Raw genomic sequence first — 22121 nt, forward strand, 5'->3', positions numbered from 1 at the left:
AAATAATAACCATATTTTAAGCCATTAAAAACCATCAAATTCCCCAACACCCAAATACAGTAGACCACACTCTGTATAAACAAAATGCAATGAAACTACAAAATGAGTCCCTAGAAGTATGAAATGTTCTTCTTAACTTTTGAATCACAGAGAAAATAAAAACTGAGATTAAAGACTATCTGGAAAATAACAACTAAAACATTATGCAACATGTAACACAATCTAAAAGCTGTATCCAAAGCTACACTCATAAGAAAATTCATACCCTTAAGAACTTGCCTTACTTATAATTAACAATGTTAATTGTTCTAAGATTCATGTAGAAAACTAAGTGTGAATAGCCAGGACAGTTCTGGGGGAAATGTGCAAAGGGACAGACTAATTCTACTAAATATTAAAACTTATAAAGCTATGGTAATTAATTAAAAGCAGGACAGACACTGAATGATCCGGAAATAACACCAAACAAACATGGAATTTATAATACCAAAAAAAAGGCTGCTTTTCCAGTAATTGAAAAGGAACAGATTATTCAATAAAGGAGTTCAGGGCAACTCATTTTCCTGAGGAGAACAACTAAAGTTGGATCTAAATTCCATGTGAATGAAAGATTTAACCCAAAAAAAAGTCCTAAAACTCCCCCTCAAAAAGGTTAATTTTTTAAAATAATCTTGGAATGGAAAAGAGATTCCAATGTCTGACTCAAAACTCAAAATACATAAAATAAAAGCTAGTTTAGTTTGACTCAATAAAACTTTCTGCATGGAAACAATCATAAGCAACGTCAAAGGATAACCTGAGAAAAAATCTTTTCATATGATCTGGAATACAGCTAAATAGTCTTAGAAATCAGTGAAACAATTGAGACCAATTAGTAGAAAAGTAGTAGAGAAAGCAAACATTTATTTCCCAGAAAAAAAATGAATAAATGACTTATTAAACATTCAGCCTCATGGACAATTTTTTAAATGTCAACAGAAAGAATTAACATGCCATTTCTCTGTTGAAGACTTACTAAGATTAAAATTCCTGATAATTTCCAGAGTTGGTCAGGGCTTGGAAACACCAGAGAAGTTCACACACTTTTGCTGTCACATAAATTGCTGCCACCTTCTGGAAGCGTAACCTTGTAGAATCTATCAAAAATCTATATCAATACCTTCGACAAAAAAAATTCACTTCTGAGAACTGACTCTACAGATACACACAGTATAGAAGAACAAAAAATGTATGTACAGATGTTCCCTGCAGCACTGTTTTCTGTAATAGCTAAAAATCAGAAGTATCCATCCATAGGAGACCAGTGAAATTAATGATGTGTATCCAAATGACAGATATTAGCAAAGATTTTTAAAAATGAGGTGCACGGCGTGCGCTAAGATGGAAAGATTTGTAAGAACTATTGTTATGTGAAAACACCAAACCTCAGTTCAGTATGCATGGTATAATTTCATTGCATATAAAAACAAATTCATTGTAAAGCAATTATACTCCAATAAAGATGTTAAATATATATATATATATATATATATATATATATATATATATATATATATATATATATATATAAATCAAGGATGCTACGACAAGGATGAGCCTTGGAAACATTATGCTCAGTGAAAGAAGCCAGATACAAAGCCACAGCATGTATGATTCTGTTTATATGAAATTTCCAGAATAGGTAAATCCAGAGAGACAGTAAGTAGAGTAATGGTTACAAGAGACTGAGGGAGGGGAGTGAGGCGTCACTGCTAAAGTAGGGGGTGATGGAAGTGTTCTGGAACTAGATATGGGTGACGATTGCACAATAAAGTGAATGTACAAAATGCTACTGAATTGTGCACTTCAAAATGCTTACTTTCATGTTATGTGCCTTTTACCACAATTTTAAAAAAAAATTAACAAGAGAGATGCACCGACAAGCACATGAGCCTAGGAAATGTCTGGAAAGAAGTACAAAGACTGTGGGCTGAGATTATCTGGGACCTTTGCAGGGGAGAGAGTGGCAGGGGTAGGGTGAGAAGTGACAGGCTCTTCTCATTTTACACCTTCTCAGTTTTGTTTTTCAAGCCATAAGCATTTGTTACTGGGTTTTTTGTTTTTCGTGATTATTACTTAATCAAGGAATAAATGCATTCCCCTGATTTAAAATGAAAATAGGGAATTCCCTGGAAGTCCGGTGGTTAGGACTCCACACTTCCTCTGCAGGGGTCCGGGTTCCATCCCTGGCCCGGGAGCTAAGATCCTCACAAGCCACGCGGCGTGGCGCGGTGGGGCCAATTGAAAAATGTTTAATGTAAAAAATAATAATAAAATGAAAACAACCCAGAGGAAGCTACATGAAGTCCCTTTGAATCACACCCAAGTGCCAGGAGGGCCCTCTTATAAGTATTTGCTCACAGAAAAGATAGAAAGTATATAGTATTGTTTTGTGGGAGTTTTCACATAGTGATTTTTTGAATAAATACCTTCAATTATAAAAAGACAATTGGGCCGAAGCCAAAGTTCCCTCAGTATCATGAGGACAACCCACGCCCCACACACACCCAAAACTCAGGGCAGGCCCCATTCCACCGATGGGGAAAAAAGGAATTATAAAGAGCATTTTTAAAAACTTAATCCCAGGCAGATCTACTTATACCCATACTTGGCTTTCCCTCTTTCCCTTTGTTTTGTTTTGAATCAGCTTGGCTTTTAGACCCCATAGAAATTTGTGGTTAGTCAACTAGAAGAAACGTGACTATCTTGGGTTTTTTTCTTAATTATTATTTTTTTTTTAGAGAAAGAAAATAAATGGGCTCAAAGTTTAGAGCAGCCAAAAAAAAAAAAAAAAAAAGTAGGTGAACCTTATCTGAACTCTGAAAACACTTCACTAATTAGAGGTTAATTGTGCCTGGGCTCTCTCTGCCTTGCTAAACAAAGGATTTTCCTTCTTCTAAAATAAAATGAGAAAGACATACTGAAGTTAGCAAATAGTGAAGGAAACCTAGTATGTACATGTCAAAAAAGTTAGCTGAATCTTCACAATGAAACAATTATGTGCTTGACCATTACTGATACAATCAGAAGGTTATATCAGAATTACACCTCTTGTTTCCACTCAAGAAGGCATCCTCTGGGCTCCTTCTTATAAAGCTGCCTTCCGATCAGAAGCCCCAGCAGCCACTTGGTGCAGGCTGACACCCCTACGTGTGCTCATTGCTAACTCTCATCCTCTGCACAGCTCCATGCGTGCCCCCCGCTCTCTAACACCCAACGGTGCCTACACCAGGTGCCTCTCCGGGAAGCAGCTGGCCTCATCCCGCTGCGCCCCTGTCTGAGGTCTCCAAAAAGCTACTGGGGAGCAGCCTGGGGGTCCCCCTTGGCAAAGTTTTCAGAGTTTAGGGCCAGCACAAAGTCAACGCTTTTTTCTGTCCACAGGATCTTCCTGCAGCCTCCAGAGCTACCCCTGTGCTCTGGAACAGGACAAGGGTGAAGGAAGGAGCCTCTGATCCGAAGGACAGAGAAATACACTTCCAAGGGCTCCCTCCCTCACCAGCCCTCTGGACCCACTTGCTCCTTCCTCTCCATTTGGCACTTCCAGGCCCTTCCCACAGGGCCAGCCTTCAGGGAGTCCAATCACCTCCTGCTTCAAAGGCTTCCAGGCCAGATAAATCACCCATGCTGACAGCCACACCATCCCGGTGCCTGAGGATGTATGCTTTTGATGAATTTTGTTTTCACTGTTACCCAGGTTCCCCCAAGGGAAACAAAGGATGGGTGCCTGGGATCTCAGGGCCTCAACGGGCCACCTCTCTCTGCTCTGACCTCCGGGAGGTCCCCATTAAAGCCTCTCTTGACAGCCAGGCCAGCAGCTGGAGGAAGGTGAAGGGGACCAGTGACGTCCACAGAGCAGGCCTGGACACAGGGCTGGTTACACAGAGGTGCTCCAGAGGCCACACAGGCCTGGCCGCAGCGCTGTCCAGAGCAGCAGCCCCAGACAACAAGCTTTCCAGGACTTGCCCTCTGATGCCAAGGGACTCGCCTGAGTCAGGCCATAGGCATAGACAGGCACCCTGACTGCAGTCCATGCTGGGCCTGGTAACACTGACCCCTGACCACAATACTAACCAGTTGTGGGGTCAAGCCAGTTAGCTACCACCCCAGGCGCGATGGGCTCATTGACAGGAGTGTCCGTTAGCAGTGGAACATTTTTATCAAATAAATTCCAATGCAGATGCTCCGAAAAGAAGATCAATAGAAAGCCGTACTTGATTAGCACGCAGGTACGTGCAGATGTGTATGTATGAGTCAGCTCAGCCTGCCTTAACAAAGCACCACAGGCTAGGGGGCTTAAACTACAGACATTCATCTTCCCACAGTTCTGGAGGCTGGAAGTCTAAGATCAAGGTGCGGGTAGGGTTGTTTCTCCTGAGGGCTCTCTCCTTGGCTTGCAGACAGCCACCTTCTGCCTGTGTCCTCACATGGTCTTCCCTCTGTGTACGTAGGGCTGTGTCCAAATTTCCTCTTTTTATAAGGATACCAGTCATATTGGATTAGGGCCCACCCTAATGACCTCAATTTAACTTGGTTACCTCTGTAAAGACCCTATCTCCAAATAAGGTCACATTCTGAAGTACTGGGGGTTAGGACTCCAACACTGTATCTTTTGGGGGAAAACACTATTCAACCTGTAACTGTATAATATTCTCTTTATAATACAGTCATTAAGTGAAAGCAACGAACTTCATCTTAATAGCCATAAAAACTTGAAACTGTACATTTTGAAAGACAGCTCCAATCATATTTCTACCTCAACGTCCTTTTATATTTCTTGTGTTTTGCTTTAGTTTCAGAATATCAAGAAAATTCTGACTCTTGTGGGCATTTACACAAAGGAAAAGTATTTCAGCAGCGCTCGGAGCAAACTCAGGATTCTAGGCTTAAACAGAGACGGCTGCTCCTATCTGCACCAAAACAAGCGACCCAAAGATGCCCACTGACACACCACGGGGCTGTATGAAGCGACCTTAGGGGTATTCTTCGTGACAGCTCTAAAACCGTTAAATATGTTCAGGATGGAATTTGGATCAAATATTTGTAAAGCCAAGAGAATCTGACAACTCAGAGAACTAACTGACGTGAGTTTCCTGCATCCCCAAACTTCCATTTCTTTACCCGCTCATAGAACACCCCAAAGATCAACATGCACCCCTGAAGAGCTTATGAATTACCTACGAACTTCCACAATGTCCTCAACAAACTGACTTTCCATGTTTTCCCTTCACCTTCCCCTCTGGCCAGAGCTGGACAAGAACTTTTCACAAAGCAAAGGGAAAGATGATGGGAGGGAGGAGGTCATTGTGTAACAGTTCCTGCTAATGTATGTTAATGTGTAGACATAAATGTCATCCCCCAGGAGCTAAAAGACAGGATCCAGTAAAGTAATCCCTAGCACAGGAGATATGATGGAATCAAAGATCCTGAAGATTCCTATGTCTTCCCATCTCTCCCAGGGTAACCACTGTTGTCAGTCTGACGTGTAGATTGGAGACCTTATTCTGGAGACCGTTATATCCGCAGAAATGGGGGAGGGAGGTGGGATTTTTAGATCAATCCCATGCAGCACATATCCCTGTGCAACTTGATTTTCTCCTTATCCAGAATCTTGCTTTGAACTCTCCCTCCGTTGACATCCACAGATTTCCATCTTCATTTTAGCCGCTGTACAATAATCCACAATTGAGACATGGTGCCGGTTCGATTATTTGGCTCCCATTAAAAGGCATGTTGATATTTCCAACTTTCACTATTAGAAATGGTGGAGCTGTGAACAGGATGCCTCTCAGGCATGCATGTATTTTTTTAGAGCAGACCACAGAATATGTGTATTTTAAATGTCACACAGCCCTCAAAGTGGTAGCTTACACACCACTGTGCCACCCACCCTCCCCGCATCATTACTAACCTGCTACTTAATACCCACTTCTGACTTCAGGCAAAGCTCAGTCAGAAGAACATTGGGATAACTGCCTCATAATTTGCATTTTCTTGAATCCTAAGGCCAAACTCTTAAGTTTTGGGCTGTTTGTATTTGTTTTTCTGCAAACTGCCTGCTGTACTCTGTGTCCCTCTTTTAACTGGAACATTTACTTTCTTTATTTATGACTTCTTTATGTATTCTGGATACAGACCCCCTCATCTGTCCTATAATTGTCTTCATTCCTTGATGAAACTCTGTCTGGCCTGAAAGGCACATGGAACCTGCCCTGCCCCATCCCTGGATGAGGTCTGACACCATTTCCCATAAAATTATAACTATTTGAGTCTTTCTCTTAAGAGAATATGCTCAACTCTATTGTTGATTCCACTGGCTACAGTCATACATTTGTATCAATTAACATGATTTTAGTCCTTTATTTTGAAATAATTTCAAATTTACCTAAAAGTTGGAAGATTCATACATGAAACTGCTCCATACTCATTACCCAGATTCACTTATTTTTCACATTTCACCCATATACTTCACTTTTCTGTCTCCATAGTCACACTGTTTTTTTATTCTGAACTGTCTGAGAGTAGGTTGCAGACATCATGCTTTTTACCCCTTAACACTGAGTACATACTTCCTAAGACCAAAGATGTCCTCTTACGGTATCTCCGTAAATTGACAAACTCAGGAAAGTGAACTTTGACAACACTTTTAAATACTTTACCTCCATATTCCAATTTCATCAGAGGTTCCAATGATGTGCACATCAGTTTTCAATCTAACCCAGTCCTGTCCAGAATCACACTCTGCATTTACTTGTCTCCTCCTGTCGTCTCCTTTAAGCTGGACCTGTTTCTTGGCTGTTTTTTTCCCTTCACGACACTGAGGTTTTCTACTACAGGCCAGTTGTTTAATAAAATGCCCCTCCATTTGGGCTTGCTGGGGTTTTTTTTTTTTTTTTTTTGAGGAAGGATTGGTTTTTCTTGCCTGTAGAGTTAACTTTTCTTTCTTTTTTTTTGATGTTGGGGGTAGGAGTTTATTAATTAATTTATTTATTTTTGCTGTGTTGCGTTGTCGTTTCTGTGTGAGGGCTTTATCTAGTTGTGGCAAGCGGGGGCCACTCTTCATCGTGGTGCGCGGGCCTCTCACTATCGCCGCCTCTCTTGTTGCGGAGCACAAGCTCCAGACGCGTAGGCTCAGCGGCCATGGCTCACGGGCCTAGTTACTCCGTGGCATGTGGGATCCTCCCAGACCAGGGCTCGAACCCGTGTCCCCTGCATTAGCAGGCAGATTCTCAACCACTGCGCCACCAGGGAAGCCCGGGCTTGCTGGTTTTTGTCACCATGAGACTCAGGTTCTGCATCCCCAGCTGGAATGCAGGCTAATCAATGCTAATCAATGCCCTTGTTGGAAGGACTATGTCCACCTGCCCACAGTGGTGATGTAAGCCTTGGTCACAGAGTTAGATGACGTCTGCTTTCTCCAGTCTGTAGCTGCTAATTGTCCCCTTGCAAATAAAGGCTCTGTGGGGAAATACTCTGAGCCATGGACATTCCCTGCTCCCCATCAAACATGGCCCCATTTAATTGCATTCAACATTCATCGCCCAAATCAATTTGCACAATTATTGCTGCAAATCATAATTTTTTAAAGTCACCTCAATTTTATTAGCCTGCATTTTACTGTATGGAAGTACCCTCTGTTCCCTCTCTATTCTGTTCATTTATGTAATGTAGTGGGTTAAATAGTGTCCCCCAAAATTCATATCCATCCAAAACTTCAAATGTGACCTTATTTGAAAATAGTTTTTGCAGAAGTAATGAGTTAAGGATCTCAAGATGAAATCATCCTGGATTTAAAGTGGGCCTAAATCCAATAACTGCTGTCCCTTATAAGAAGAGGAATGGACACAGAGAGACATCTAGGAAAGAAGGGCATGTGAAGATGGTGTAGAGATTGGAGTGATGCTGCCACAGCCAAGGGACAATGGGAGCCACCAGGAACTGAAAGAGGGAAAAAAGGATTCTCCCTCAGAGCCTTCGGAGGGAGCATGGACTGCTGACACCTTGATTTTGGACTTGCAGGCTCCAAAACTGTGAGAAAAACAATTTTTGTTGTTTTAAGTCACCCAGTTTGTAGTACTTTATTACAGCGGCCCTAGGAAAATAATGCATGTATTTAACTATATAGTTGTCTCTCAGTATCTGTGGGGGATTGTTCCAGGGCCACCCCACTACCCCCAACCCCCTGCAAATACCAAAATCCAAGGATGCTCAAGTCCTTTATACAAAATGGCAGTAGGATTTGCATATTACCTACACACACATCCTCCCGTATACTTTACATCATGTCTAGATGACTTATAACAACTGATACAATGCAGATGTTATGTAAAAGGCTGTAAATACAATGTAAATGCTATGTAAATAGTTGCCAGTGTGCAGAAAATGCAGGTTCTGCTTTTTGGAACTTTCTAGAATTTTTTAAATATTTTTGATCCATGGTTGGTTGAATTCGAGGATGCAGAATCCACAGATACAGAGGGGCAATTGTACTTATTTACTTATCGGTGTTGAATCATAGATTCCTATTTTGTTCCACGTATAATCCATGCTTGTCCTTATTTATTTGACACTTAACCTGTTGGAGATTTGACCGCTGGAACGCCTCCAAGCTGGCAACTGTACATTTGATATGTTCCCATTGTTTCTGTTCACTTTCTATCATAAGATTACGCTCCTGGCTCATCTTATATTTTTACCTATCCTGGCCCTATCTTCCTTTCAGCACGTGGGATCTTCATTGAGGCGTACAGGCTTCTCTCTAGCTGTGGCGTGCGGGTTTTCTCTTCTCTAGTTGTGGCACAGGCTCCAGAGCACATAGGCTCTGTAGTCTGTGGCACACGGGCTCTCTAGTTGACGTGTGCGAGCTCAGTAGTTGTGGTAAGCATGCTTAGTTGCCCCGCAGCATGTGGGATATTAGTTCCCCGACCAGGGATGGAGCCCGTGTCCCCTGCATTGAAAGGTGGATTTTTTACCACTGGACCACCAGGGAAGTCCCTGCTTTATTATTTCAAGAAAGGTAAAAATGCAACTGAAATGCAAAAAAAGATTTGTGAAGTGTATGGAGAAGGTGCTGTGACTGATCGAATGTGTCAAAAGTGCTTTGCGAAGTTTCGTGCTGCAGATTTCTCGCTGGACAATGCTCCACGGTCAACTGGACCAGCTGAAGTTGATGGTGACCAAATCGAGACATAAACTGAGAACAATGAATGTTATACCACTCGGGAAATAGCCAACATACTCAAAATATCCAAATCCGGCATTGAAAATCATTTGCACCAGCTTGGTTATGTGAATCACTTTGATGTTTGTGTTCCACATAAGTTAAGTGAAAAAAACCTTCTTGACCGTATTTCCCCATGCGATTCTCTACTTAAACGTAATGAAAATGTTCTGTTTTTGAAACAAATTGTGACAGGCGATGAAAAGTACATACTGTACAACAACATGGAACAGAAGAGATCATGAGGCAAGAGAAATGAACCACCACCAACCACACCAAAGGCCAGTCTTCATCCAAAGAAGGTGATGTTGTGTTTCTGGTGGGATTGGAAGGGAGTCCTCTATTATGAGCTCCTTCCGGAAAACCAAACGATTAATTCCAACAAGTACTGCTCCCAATCAGACCAACTGAAAGTGGCACTCCACGAAAAGCATCCAGAATTAGTCAAAAAAAAAAAAAAATTTTCCATCAGGATAATGTAAGACCCCATGTTTCTTTGATGACCAGGCAAAAACTGTTACAGCTTGGCTGGAAGTTTTGATTCATCTGCTGTATTCATCAGACATTGCACCTTTGGATTTCCATTTATTTCAGTCTTTACAAAGTTCTCTTAATGGAAAAAATTTCAATTCCCTGGAAGGCTGTAAAAGGTACCTGGAACAGTTCTTTGCTCAAAAAGATAAAAAGTTTTGGGAAGATGGAATTATGAAGTTGCCTGAAAAATGGCAGATGGTAGTGGAACAAAAGGGTGAATGTGCTGTTCAATAAAGTTCTTGGTGAAAATGAAAAATGTGTCCTTTATTTTTACTTAAAAAACCGAAGGCACTTCTTGGCCCACCCAACAGGTTTCTTTTATAGTTGGACTTACTTGTTTGTATTCAGCTTTAGTTTCCTGCCATTTTCAGTGATTTAATTTTATTTTTTGAACATGTAGAACATTAACATGTTCATACAAAAATATGTCAGAATGAACTAAGAATGGAAAGAAACTATCTTAACATAGTAAGGGCCATATATGATAAGCCTACAGCTAACTTCATACTCAATGGTGAAAAACTGAAAGCTTTTTCTCTAAGATCAGGAACAAGACAAGGATGTCTGCTTTCACCACTTCTATTAAATATAATATTGGAAGTTCTAGATAGAGCAATTAGACAAAAATTTAAAAAGAAATAAAGGCATCCAAAGTTGGAAAGAAAGAAGTAAAATTATCTCTGTTCACAGATGGCATGATCCTACATACAGATACACAAAAATTCTATTTGAGCTAATTTGAGCTAATTAAACTATTTAAACTAATTTAAGCTAATTAAACTATTTAAACTAATCTATTTGAACTAATTAAACTAATTTGCAGGATACAAAATCAACAGGCAAAAATCAGCTGCACTATTATACACTAAAAAAAATCAATCCAAAAATGAAATTAAGAAAGCATTTCCATCCACAAAGCATCAAAAAGAATAAAAGACTAAGAATAAATTCAATCAAGTGGATAAAAGACTTGTACACTGAAAAATTGTTGAGAGAAATTAAAGAACATCTAAATAAAAGGAAAGACAGCCTGTGTTTGTGGACTAGAAGACTTGTTAAGAGGTCCGTACTATCCAAAGCAATGTACAGATTCAGTGCAATCTTTATCAAAATCCCAGTGACGCTTTTTGTAGAAATAGAAAATCTATCCTAAAATTCATATGGAATTTCAAGGGATCCCAAATAGCCAAAACAGTCTAGAAAAAGAAAACGAAGTTGGAACACTCATACTTCCTGATCTCAAAAAACAAAGTTGGAACACTCATACTTCCTGATCTCAAAACATACTACAAAGCTGCAATAATCAAAACACTGGCTTAAGAGCAGACACATAGACCAATGGAATAGAGAGCCCAGAAATAAACTCTACATATGTAGCAAATGACAAGGATGCCAAGACTATTCAATGAATAAAGAACAAACTTTTCAACAAAGGGTGCTGGGAAAACTGTATGTCTACATTCAAAATAATGAAGCTGGACCCTTACCTTACACCATCTATAAAAATTAACTCCAAATGGATCAAGGACCTAAAAAAAGCTAAAACTAAAAACTTTCAGAAAAAAAGCATAGTGGAAAAGCTTCATGACATTGACCTTAGCAATGATTTCCTGGATATGACACCAAAACCACAGGTAAAACCAAAAAAAAAAAAAGAAAACATAAATTGATTCATTAAAATTAAAAACTTTTGTGCATCAAAAGACATTATCAACAGAGTGTGAAAGCAACCCACAGAATGGAAGAAAATATGTGTAAATCATATATCTGATAAGGAGTTAATATCTAGAACACATAGAACTCCTACAACTCAACCAAGACAACCCAAACAATATGATTAAAAAATGAGCAAAGGATTTGAACAGACATATCCAAAGAAGATATACAAATGGCCATGAAATGTATACAAATGACATGAAAAAATGCTCAACGTCACTAATCATTAGAAAAATGCAAATCAAAACCACAATGAGATTAAAACCACTTCACACTCATTTTGATGACTGTTATCAATAAAACAGAAAATAACAAATGTTGACAGTATGGCGGTTACCCAAAAAGTTAAACATAGAACGACCATATGATCCAGCAATTCCACTTCTGGGTGTACATCCAAAAGAACTGAAAGCAAGGACTTGAACAGATATCTGTGTACCATGTTCATAACAGCACTATTCACAAGAGCCAAGAGGAGGAAACAACCCAAATGTCCACCGAAAGACAGAAAAAGCTGAAAAACAGAATGTGGTACATGCATGGTATGTATACACACACACACACGTGTGTGTATAATGGAGTATTATTCAGCCTTAAAAAAAGTAGTAACACATGTTACAATACAGATGAACCTTGAAAAGACTATGTTAAGTGAAAGAAGACAGTTACAAAAGGACAAATAATATAATTCCATTTATTTGAGATACTATAATAGTCAAATTCATAGAGATGGAAAGTAGAATGGTGACTGCCAGGGCTGGAAGAGGGAATGGGGAGTTGTTGTTGAATGGGGGCAGAGTTTCAGTCTGGGGAATGAAAACAGTTCTGGAGATGGATGGTAGCAACGGTGGCACAACAGTGTGAAGATACTTAATGCTAGTGAACTGTACACTTAAAAATGGCTTAAAAGGTCTCTTTTATGCATATTTTCCCTTAATTAAGAAAAGATCTGAGGTGTCACTTTATGGTTTCCCCTTTCCGTGTTTCTTTTTGCAAAATAAGCAGATGCACAACCAGCCAGTCCCTCCACTCCTGCCCTCCCTCCACATCTCATGTTCACTTAAGACAGAGCCCCCCCTTGTCACCACTCTTCCTGTAGACTTTAAGCCCCTCTAGAAACGTATCCAATGTTATACAAAGACTATGGTGACCTGGGAGTTATTTCACTGTTGGGAGGAAAATTCCCAATTTCCATATGTTATTTCCAAATGTTCTATAAGAGTTGAAAACATAAAATAACGTCCTACAAAAGGACAGCAAGGTGGACACTTAACTGAATATGACCCAGAGGTTGTGCCTAAAAGCATTCTCAGCCTGTGACCCCTCACTCCCTTCCTACACCCGTCTTGCCATTCATTTGTGGGCTGCTCCCTATTTTAGATGGAACTCTTAAGTCCTCACTCAATTCCTCATCATCCCACAAATCCTACTCATTCTCCTTCCCAATGCCCATTGTCTTCCAGGAGTCAAAATGTTGTGTGCATCCCTGCTCCAGACCCCTAAGGAATGACTGAACTTTCCCTTCTGCATCAGTTTTCTCCCAGGATGCTCCTCCCAGGAATTCCTGGGAATTCCCCCAACAAATCCAAGACCAAGCCCCTTGATTCTTCATGCACCTCCTTTCTTGGGTGCAACCACTACCCTCTTAGCTTTCCCACCCCCACCCCCGGCTGCTGCCAAATTATCCTCCAAAAACGTGGCTGCAGCTCGCCATGCCTTGCCCTGCTTATCGCATCACATCCTGCATTTGCCTGGGAGCTAAGATCCTCAGACTCTTGACTCCACACGATTTCCCCTTCTCTGTGGACGGTGCTCTGGCTGCTCTTGGTTCCTACTGCCTCTTCCCACATCTGCCCTCCTCTCTCAGCCCTTTCCGGTCTGCAAACACATTCCACAAACACATTCCACCACATCCCACATGGCGGGTTACCAGAGGTAAAGGAGAAGATCTTGCGAGGGTTGGCCGCTAACAGGCGTTATCACAGATATGCTTGCTCCAGGAAGTCTTTGGCAAATCATATCTGATGCATGTAAGACTCAGTTCAGATTGGACTGTGAATTCGTCCATAAGTATGGCCTCAGATGTCATCTCCCCATTCCCTCTTCCTCCCCTACTGTGATTTCGTTCCCCACGTGGGAAACTGCTTTTGCATGCCCCCAATGTGCCAGGCATGGGGCAGGTTTCCTTCGCCTTTCTTGTGCTGGGATTCTTTTGAATCTGCACTTTAAACCTTCTTCCAGTGACATTTGTTTCCTTTCACCACTTGAAGATCTCCCATTTCGTCAGACAGCCTAATCTGAGGAAACAGTCGTCACTATCACCATTGCATGTGCTTTTTTAATGGCACTGAAGCCATGGTGTGCCCTCTCCCAAACACACGCGAACACATACGTGAGTGTGCACACACGTGTTCACATAATCTCGTTTAGCCCCTCACATGCAAATTCTTTAAAGCTAACATTTCCCTCATATCAGCACTGTGCAGTATGCAAGCATATACGCTAAGGTTTTGCTGCCTTGGTCATCATTACACCTCTGCTAAGCCCCTCTTGGGGCAGGGCCCTCTAGTTCCACCGATTAGAGTCAATCCATTTCATTTTTGCCTTCAAATCTCCCACAGTCAACAAACAGAACTCTAAGCAAACAAGGCGAAGCTCCTCTTTGGCTCTGGACTCCACAACACTGTTCCTGAAGCAACAGTGACCAACACACAGACCCTGGACAAACAGGAGAGTGGCCCACAGAGCTTCCTGCAATGCTGGAAATGTCCTCTACGTACCTGGGCCATCTGAGCCACCGCCACACGCGGCCACTGAAATGCAGCTGGTGCGGTGGAGGAAATGAATCTTTCAGTTCAGTTCAGTTTAATTAATTTTAACCTAGATAGCTGCATGTGCCTAGCGGCTACTATACTCCACAGCACAAGTCTACCATGAGGATTTCTGTCATTTAAGTGCGCGCTGGGTTAACTAGCCCTCCAGGAGGGCACTGGGTGTGTGGAAACTATTAGGCTGGCAGCTTTGGGGACTTGGGGAAAACCCTCCCCCACTCCAGGAGGATTTGAAGAAGCAGCCACATTCTCCCCGGATAACATCTCAAAAGTGACAGAGTGCTTACTGAAGCTCATTCCAGTGACAATTAAAGACACACACACCACATCCCACTGGAACTTAAGACTTTCTGGAGGACAAGCCACTTAGTCTAATTAGGCTAAATTTTTCTGTAATTATTTCCTTCCCTTTGGCTTTTGATTTTTTTTTTTTTTTTTTTTTTTTTGGTTCTTTCAGAGATAGAACTTGAGGGAAAAAAAAAAAAAAAACCCAGAAATCCCCAAAATAACACAAACCACACCGACACAATTCCTTATTTTTGAAAAGCCTTCCTAATGTTCAACAATTCCTTGGCCACTCTGCTAATATGATTTTAAACAGATCACACCCCAGACGTATTTTAGACAACAGCACATGCAAGCAGAGCTGTCCCACCCTCATTTCCAACTTGGCAAGCTCCTCGGCAAAACCAAATAAATACATACTAGAAAAAGGAGGCTGGTACAAACCCCAGCCAGTTGCAGCCATAATTAGTGAGCCAGAGCTACTCTTGTTGCTTAGATTTTTACCTCAAAACTCAAGAAGCCCGCACTACCCACCGAACTCCTAGTGTTTCTGTTACAGTGGTGCAGTCCAACAATACAAAACCAAAGAACCCAGAGTCACTGAGAAGCGATGTTTTCAAAACCAGTCCTTTCAGCCCAACTGTCCTTTCACGAAACTACTATTGGCCATGGAAAATCCAGACTTAACCGGTAACGCTTCCTCTGCAAAGCAAATCCCCCCTGGTTACTCTGCTTTTGACACCTTCCACGTATGGTATTCATGGAGTCCACCTGGCAGTCACCACAGGTCCCCAAAGAAGAAAATATCTTAATGACAACTTTCTTCACCATGAACAGAAATATGTCACAGCCCATAGGGAGCTCCCCGTAGGGCACAGCAGGGTAAACCCAAAGGTCCGCAGCCCAGCCCTTCTCCAAGTGGTAAGCACAGGATGCTGCCGGTTCCCCTCCAGGTTCCCAGGGAATGGACGAGATAAACACCAAAAGGCCCCTGACATCAACGAGCATTTTAGAAGATGGGTTCAGATAACAGTAGCCCACTTTCTTTTCCCTGACAACTTGGAATTGTATAGTTACAGCTCTCCCTGGGAAAAGAGTTACAGAGTACACAAATTTCCTACACTTTTTAATCAGAGTAGTCAAGAGTTCTGCAGATTAGGGAGGCCAAGGCTTTCACACCCAGTTTCCATTTCAATGATAATGATAACTTTCCACATCCTGGCCTCCCGTGGAATGCATTTTAAAGGAGCGCCACTTCTCTGGCTGAAACCTTGCTTTAGAAATCCCCCTTTAGGGGATTAATCTTCCCTACCTGTCAGACGGGCTGTTCCCCTACTCCGGCATTTCTATCCCATTGATCTCAGAAAAAGATTCCAAAGGATAGGCATTAAACCCAAACTCTGCCAGGCTTAAATGTCTCAGAGGTTAAACCGAGGCTAAAGAGACAAAACGTTCTCAGGGAACAAGTAATTCACTACAAATCACACCATAACAGAGACTGACATACAAACAATAATTACGGCGGTATTTTGACCAAACAATACAAAAACGGTTTAGCAATAATAATACAAATGTTATTTCACATTGCCTCGTAAATCTGCAGATCACTCACCAAAAACTACTCTTGGTAAACGCACCATTTTAAACCCATGTTGCTTTTCTGCTTGCAAAATATTAAGCAGATTTCTTGTTAAGTTTTCTAACTATGACTTGCTTTACTAATCAAGAGTTCAGCCTCACTGACTAGAGCCCCTCGGTCACCTAACGCCATTTTTATAAACAGTTTAGCACAGCAGCTCACAGGAACGTTACACAGGGTCAGTGGTGGTCATTTTCTCCAGATGGCATTTTTATCAAGTAGACGTGAGGGTTAAACTTGCTCTCACTGTTAAACATTGAAAATTTTCAAATGTGTAATTCTTCTTTGCTTAGTACACAGCCATAATAAGAAAAACATGCTTCCTTACTATAGAGTATATAAAAACTTTTCTTTTTCCATAAAGTCTTCTTATTCAAGATGTTTTCATTTACTTACTTCCAAATGGATCACTATCATTATTTATTACCACCATCACTCCAGGGATCTGGGCCAGAAGTAAACACTGCACTGTCAAAATTGGGGTGGGGGACCCCAAAACTCCCAGTCTAACCTACTCAGGCGGGGCACACGGTCCCAAATCAGGTATTTGTCTCGTTAAGGAACAGAGTCTTCTATAAAAATGTAGAACTTATAAATCCTTTTAGAATAACTTTTCCATGTTTTTACATAGTAACTTATGTTTTGTGTATAAAATACACTCAAATTACAGGGATTCTTCTTTACAGCAGAAAAGATGCCAAACACTCGAATCTCCTGTAATCATAAAATTGTATTCATAGTTTTGAATATGATCATATTCTTTGAATTTCCAGCTAGCCTAGCATTCCAGAAGGAAAAGAATTATAAACAGCTTCCCTACTCCCTCCCCTATAGAGATTACTATTATTTTACTGGAAAAAGAAAATTACCTCCACACAGGGTTCAAAAATTAATGAAAATGATATTGGATGGCTTCGTTCCTCAGAGATTTCTTAAACTCGACTGTAAACGACGGCAATGTTTAAACTACTCTGCACTTTTAAAATGCGAGCAGTCTTTCCAGTCTTCTTACAACCTTTATTTAAGCAACAGACCCATCACCTTTTCTCACATCACCCACCTCCAACTCTTCCCTGACAAATGCAACTTAAACCGCCGCCAGGCATAAGTTTACGAGGTAGGCTTTTGCAGGGCAATTAACCCCCACGAGGCCACCACGCAAACGCTGTGCAAAAAGCACGTCGAGTCGCCAGGATAAGCCCCCTCTTTCCCCTCCCACAGCGCAGCAAATGCATCCCCAGACTCGAAAGGCGAGAGGGATTCTAGCGGGGTGAGGGGTTCAGAAATCCACAGGGATGTTGTTAAAACCCCAAAGACTGACTTAGAAGGTCTGGTTTACCTACCATTGCACATTGCACCCTGAGCGGCTTATGCTTTAAGGAGCAGCGACATAAATGCAAACCCCTTTCCCAAATCAAGTAACAAGGGATGTGTGACGTAATCGGCCCTTGCTTAAACCCAAACGCCCCCCAGGAAAGGCTGCCCAGCATTCCTAAATCTGAGGACTGGTCCCTGGAGCGCGCAGCTGGCAGCAGGATACGAGAAGAGCTGAGCCCCCTTCTCGCGCCTGTTGCCTAACTCTCACCTTCCTGCAGAAATGGAGCGGGGGGTGGGGGGGAGGAAGCAATGCGTGGAGTGGAGACACTGAGACCCACTCACGTGTAAGGGGAGGCTCACGGATTTCTGGGACGTGAGGCGAACCCCCTCAGCCTCCAAACCTGGAGGCCCCGCCGCCTTCCCCCGCCGCGGCAGGGTGCGGGAATCTGGCGAGGGGTGCAGGCCAGGGGTGCCCCGGGGATCGGGACGGCTTGGCCCCCTAGGCCGGTCCCCCCAGGTTCCCCCAGAACCTGGCGGCAGCTCTTGGGCGCCCCGGGGTCCACGCCGCCCAAGATCGCTCGACCCTCGAGGAAAACGCAACCCGGGAGCCGGGCCCGCCCCTCCAGCCTGCCCGAAGGAGGCCAGGTCCCCATCAGCCGAAAGGCCGCCCGGGGACCCCAGGCACAGGAAATGCCGCTTCGGCCACCTCCCGGCGGTGGGGGAGGGGTGAGGGGCCAACAAAAGGGAAGCCAAATCCCCTTTCAACCAAGCGGCGGGGATAGGGAGCCCCCTTCCCCGAGCCTCGTCCCACCGCGGCGCCCGCCCTGGGGAGACCTCGGCGCAGAGGGGGGCGCCGCGGGCCAGGAGCCCTGGAAGGGAACCTCGGGGAGCAGGGCCGAGTCAAGGTGCTGAGAACCTCGGACACGTCTGCGGACCCGGGGCCCGGCCGCATTCACACTCACGACCCTCATAAACCCCCGGCTAGGGGCTCCCCGCGGGCGCCGGCGCCGCCCGCCCCGGCCTCTGGAAACACTTAGCCGTCCCCAGAGCGCGCCTTATTGAAAGCAGCCTCGCGCGGCGGGGCGCGGGCAGGGGAACGGGGCCGAGGCGGGTGCGGAGGGGCCCAGTCAGGCGCCCCTCTCTCGGGAGCAGCGGCGCCGGCGCGGCGGCCAGGGCAGAATCACGAAGGAAGGGAAACACGCACGAGCCGCGAGCCCCGTACTCGCGCACGGAGGAGGTGCGCCAGGGCAGGCGCGGACCGGCTGGTCCTACCTGAGGTCCCGGACACGCAGAGCAGGAGAGCGGCGGCCGCCCAGACGGATGGGACGCACAGCAACGGCAGCGCCAAGCCCCGGGCCATGCCGCGGGCTGTAGGGGCCGGGGCGCTGGGACCGGCGCGGCGCGGGGTCCGGGCGCCACCACCCCTGTCGGCCGCGCGTCCGCTGCCCTTTCTCCTGGGCACTTTGCGAGTTGGTCCCTTTCGAGCAACTCGTGGTCCTCCTCCTCTCCCGGCCGGGATGCGCCTCTCGGCTCCGGCCGGCTGGACAAGCGCGGGGGGCGGGCGCGGGCGAGCAGGGAGGCAGGGTCCCAGGCTCGCCCGCCCCGATGGGCAGAGCGAGGTCGGCGGCGGCGCCCCCTGCCGGAGGGACACGCCTGCGGCGGGCGGGGCGCGCGGGCCGCTGGGGGCCGGGACCGGGGGCAGCAGCTCAGTCCCCGGACGTGCCTCCCGCTCCCTCCCTCGGGCCTGCTCCTCGGGACGCTTGGCCCCAAAGGTGGAGCCTTGGGGGCGTACAGCCAAACCTCGGGGTGGGCTCCCCTCGCCGAAGAGACGCCCGGGGCAGTTGGCACCCATCTTTAGGGGGCGGGACCCCCGGGGGCCTGGTCATAAATCTGTAACTCAGGACGACTCTGCGCCCCGCCAGCCTACACTGGGGCAAACCAAAGAGCCACCCAGTCCCAGAAACTGGCGGCGCGGGAGGAAGAGAAGCAGAACGTTCAAGGAAAGAAACAGGCCGCGTCCCTGCCGGGGACTCCCGGCCCCTCCTCGCCACGCTGCGCCCGGTGGGGACAACTTCGTCCCTCCAAAATGCTCAGAAACTGCTAAGAGTAGAGCTGCGTGGAGGGAGCTCTCGGGAGTGCGATGCTATCTGAAGCCACCGCGGCTTTGGGTTTACTGTTAAAAGCAAATTATGTAATTTTACCCATTAAAGGCCACTATTTGTTCTCTGCAGAGCCTCAGAACATGCAGAAGTAATTTGCTTCACTTGTAAAAGACATTTTGAACGCAATTCAAATAGCATATTTTCTTGCTTATTCTTGGTTTTGCTTAACACATGCAAAGGTCTGGAATTGGAAGGCCTGACCCTCCTGTTTGTAACTTAGGAATTTTCTTTGTTTTTGCTCTCTTGGAGGAAGGATTCGGAACCTCCAGGGGCTCAGTTGTTTGTTTTGTGCGATTTATCTTTTAACTGATTATCGAACAGTTTGTTTGGCGCTTTTGCTCAAACACCATTTCCTGCGAGTTGGCGTGAATTCGGGAGAGACCCGGCCTTGGGTGCCAGGCCCGCAGACCCCTGAGCTCGGCCCCCTGGAAATGCCCTTCCACCGCCTCACACATGGCAGGAAATAAAAGTCCTCTTGCTGTGGTCTGCTGACAACGTGACTGAGCCAGCCCCGCCCGTTACGCCTATTCAAATTATTTAGGCCTGTCTGTCTCTGCCGAATCTATTTGGGGGAATATCCCACACAGTTCTCGTTCCTAAAGCAGACGAAGGACTCTAACTCTGACTGGCCAGGGGCGGCCAGGGATCCAAGGCAGAATGGGAGAAGATGGTAAAATCATTATCCAGCTGCAGCGTCCCGCAGACAGCTGCTCCTCCGGCCACCACTGTTGCGGGTCTGAACCGCGGGCCGCTCTCCCCGGTGTTCTGTGAGGACTGCCAGGTGTTTATCTTTGGGTGTTTCCTCCCTTTTCTTCCCCTGGGGGCCCTCAAGGATGCTTTTAGAGTAAATAAGGCTTTAAGAGTGGGTCTTGAAGCATGAGTTCCAGACTCGTCCATTCTGGATTTAATGAAAAACAGACAGAGAGGGCAGAGAAAGGTCCTATGAGCCTTGCCTTCAAAAACCGGTTAATCAGCAAAGCTTTGTCCTTTTCATGGACCTGCACCCCTTTTGCTTTCCACTGCATATGCTTGAGGTTGTCCTTCCAGAACCATTGGGTGAGCAGCTCTGCCACATTCTGGGTGTGAACTTTGGGGAAATGACCTAATCATGCTTCAGCCCCCCATCTGTCTGCAATTTTCACATGACTGGGCTCCCCACCTGACCCAACAGTTTAAACAGTGACATGTATTTTTGCTGACGGTTTCTTGGGTGGGGTCAGAAATGGGGGTTATATCACACATAATTTCTTAAATCTTTTTAAAAATCATCTTTTCAGGATTTCTCTTTCCCCAAAGTATCCCTACCTATAACTCTGACCTGCTCTCCCCAGCCTCCCCCCTCACTCCCTCCTTTCTCCCCTTTCTACAGGTTCAGAACTGAGGGATAAACGTAATAAGTTTACACCTATAAATGGGTAGGGTTGAAATACGCATTTTCTAAATAGTTGGCAGAATGTGGCTTAGATCCCAAGCCAGATTGGGCCTACTTATTCCCTCCCACATGTATTAGCTATTGATTGCTGCATTACAAGTCACCCTCAAACCTAACAGCTTAAAACAGTACACACTTATTATTTCACATACTTTCCATAGGTCAAGAATTCAGGAGAGGCTTAGCTAGGCCTGGTTCAGGATCTGCAATGAGGCTGCAGTCGGATGTCAGCCAGGGCTGCATCATCCGAAGGCTTCACTGGGGCAGGAAGGTCTTCACAAGGTGGCTTGCTCACATGCCTGGCAAGTTAATGCAGGGTGTGGGCAGGAAGCCTCTGTTCCTGGCCACACAGACCTCTCCCCAGGGCTCCTTGAGCATCCTCACAACATGGCGCCTGACTTCCCCCAGAGTGAGAGCCAGGTGGCAGCAGCAGAGTCTTTTATAACTCAGCCTTGGAAGTCATGTGCAGTCATTTCCACAGTATCTTGTTGGTTTTGCAGGCCAGACCCCTTTGTTGTAGGAGGAAACTATATGGAGGCATGTATACCAGGAAACGGATCATCACATCAAGTACCTTGAACACAGCCATGCTGTCCCCAGGACAGGCAGTAGGCAACAGGGAGAGGAAATGATCGTGGTGTGAGCCAGCAAGAGTAACAGGAAGAAGCCAGGCACCCTTTGAAGAGCATGAGCAAGGAATCTGTTCAAATTATTTAGGCCTGTCTTTATGCAGATATCTGGGGGAAAGCATTCCAGGTGCAGAAATGGGCCAGTGTGAAGGCTTCAAGACCAAGGGGTCCTGGGGTATCTGAAGAACAGTCTATTGACCATTTGTATACCTTCTTTTGTGAAATGTCTGCTTAAATCTTTTGCTCATCTTTTAACTTCTTATTTTTGAGTTTTAAGTGTTTTTTTAATATGTTCTGGATATAAGCCCATTTCAGGAAGA

The 22121-nt window shown here is 44.7% G+C and overlaps 1 protein-coding gene across 1 annotated transcript in view; it reads right to left on the reverse strand.

Annotated features, from left to right (window-relative positions):
• The window catches only part of ROR2 (receptor tyrosine kinase like orphan receptor 2), a 218152-nt gene extending 199097 nt beyond the window's left edge, over window positions 1–19055 (reverse strand). Inside the window, exon 1 of the mRNA XM_060013540.1 lies at window positions 18851–19055. Within this exon, the coding sequence (XP_059869523.1) occupies window positions 18851–18938 (88 nt within the window). The 5' untranslated portion in view covers window positions 18939–19055. The remainder of the gene's footprint in view (window positions 1–18850) is intronic.
• Window positions 19056–22121: the final 3066 nt, after the last annotated feature.

This window comes from Delphinus delphis, chromosome 6 (genome assembly GCF_949987515.2).
Source record: "Delphinus delphis chromosome 6, mDelDel1.2, whole genome shotgun sequence".
NCBI classification, from domain to species: Eukaryota; Metazoa; Chordata; class Mammalia; order Artiodactyla; family Delphinidae; genus Delphinus; species Delphinus delphis.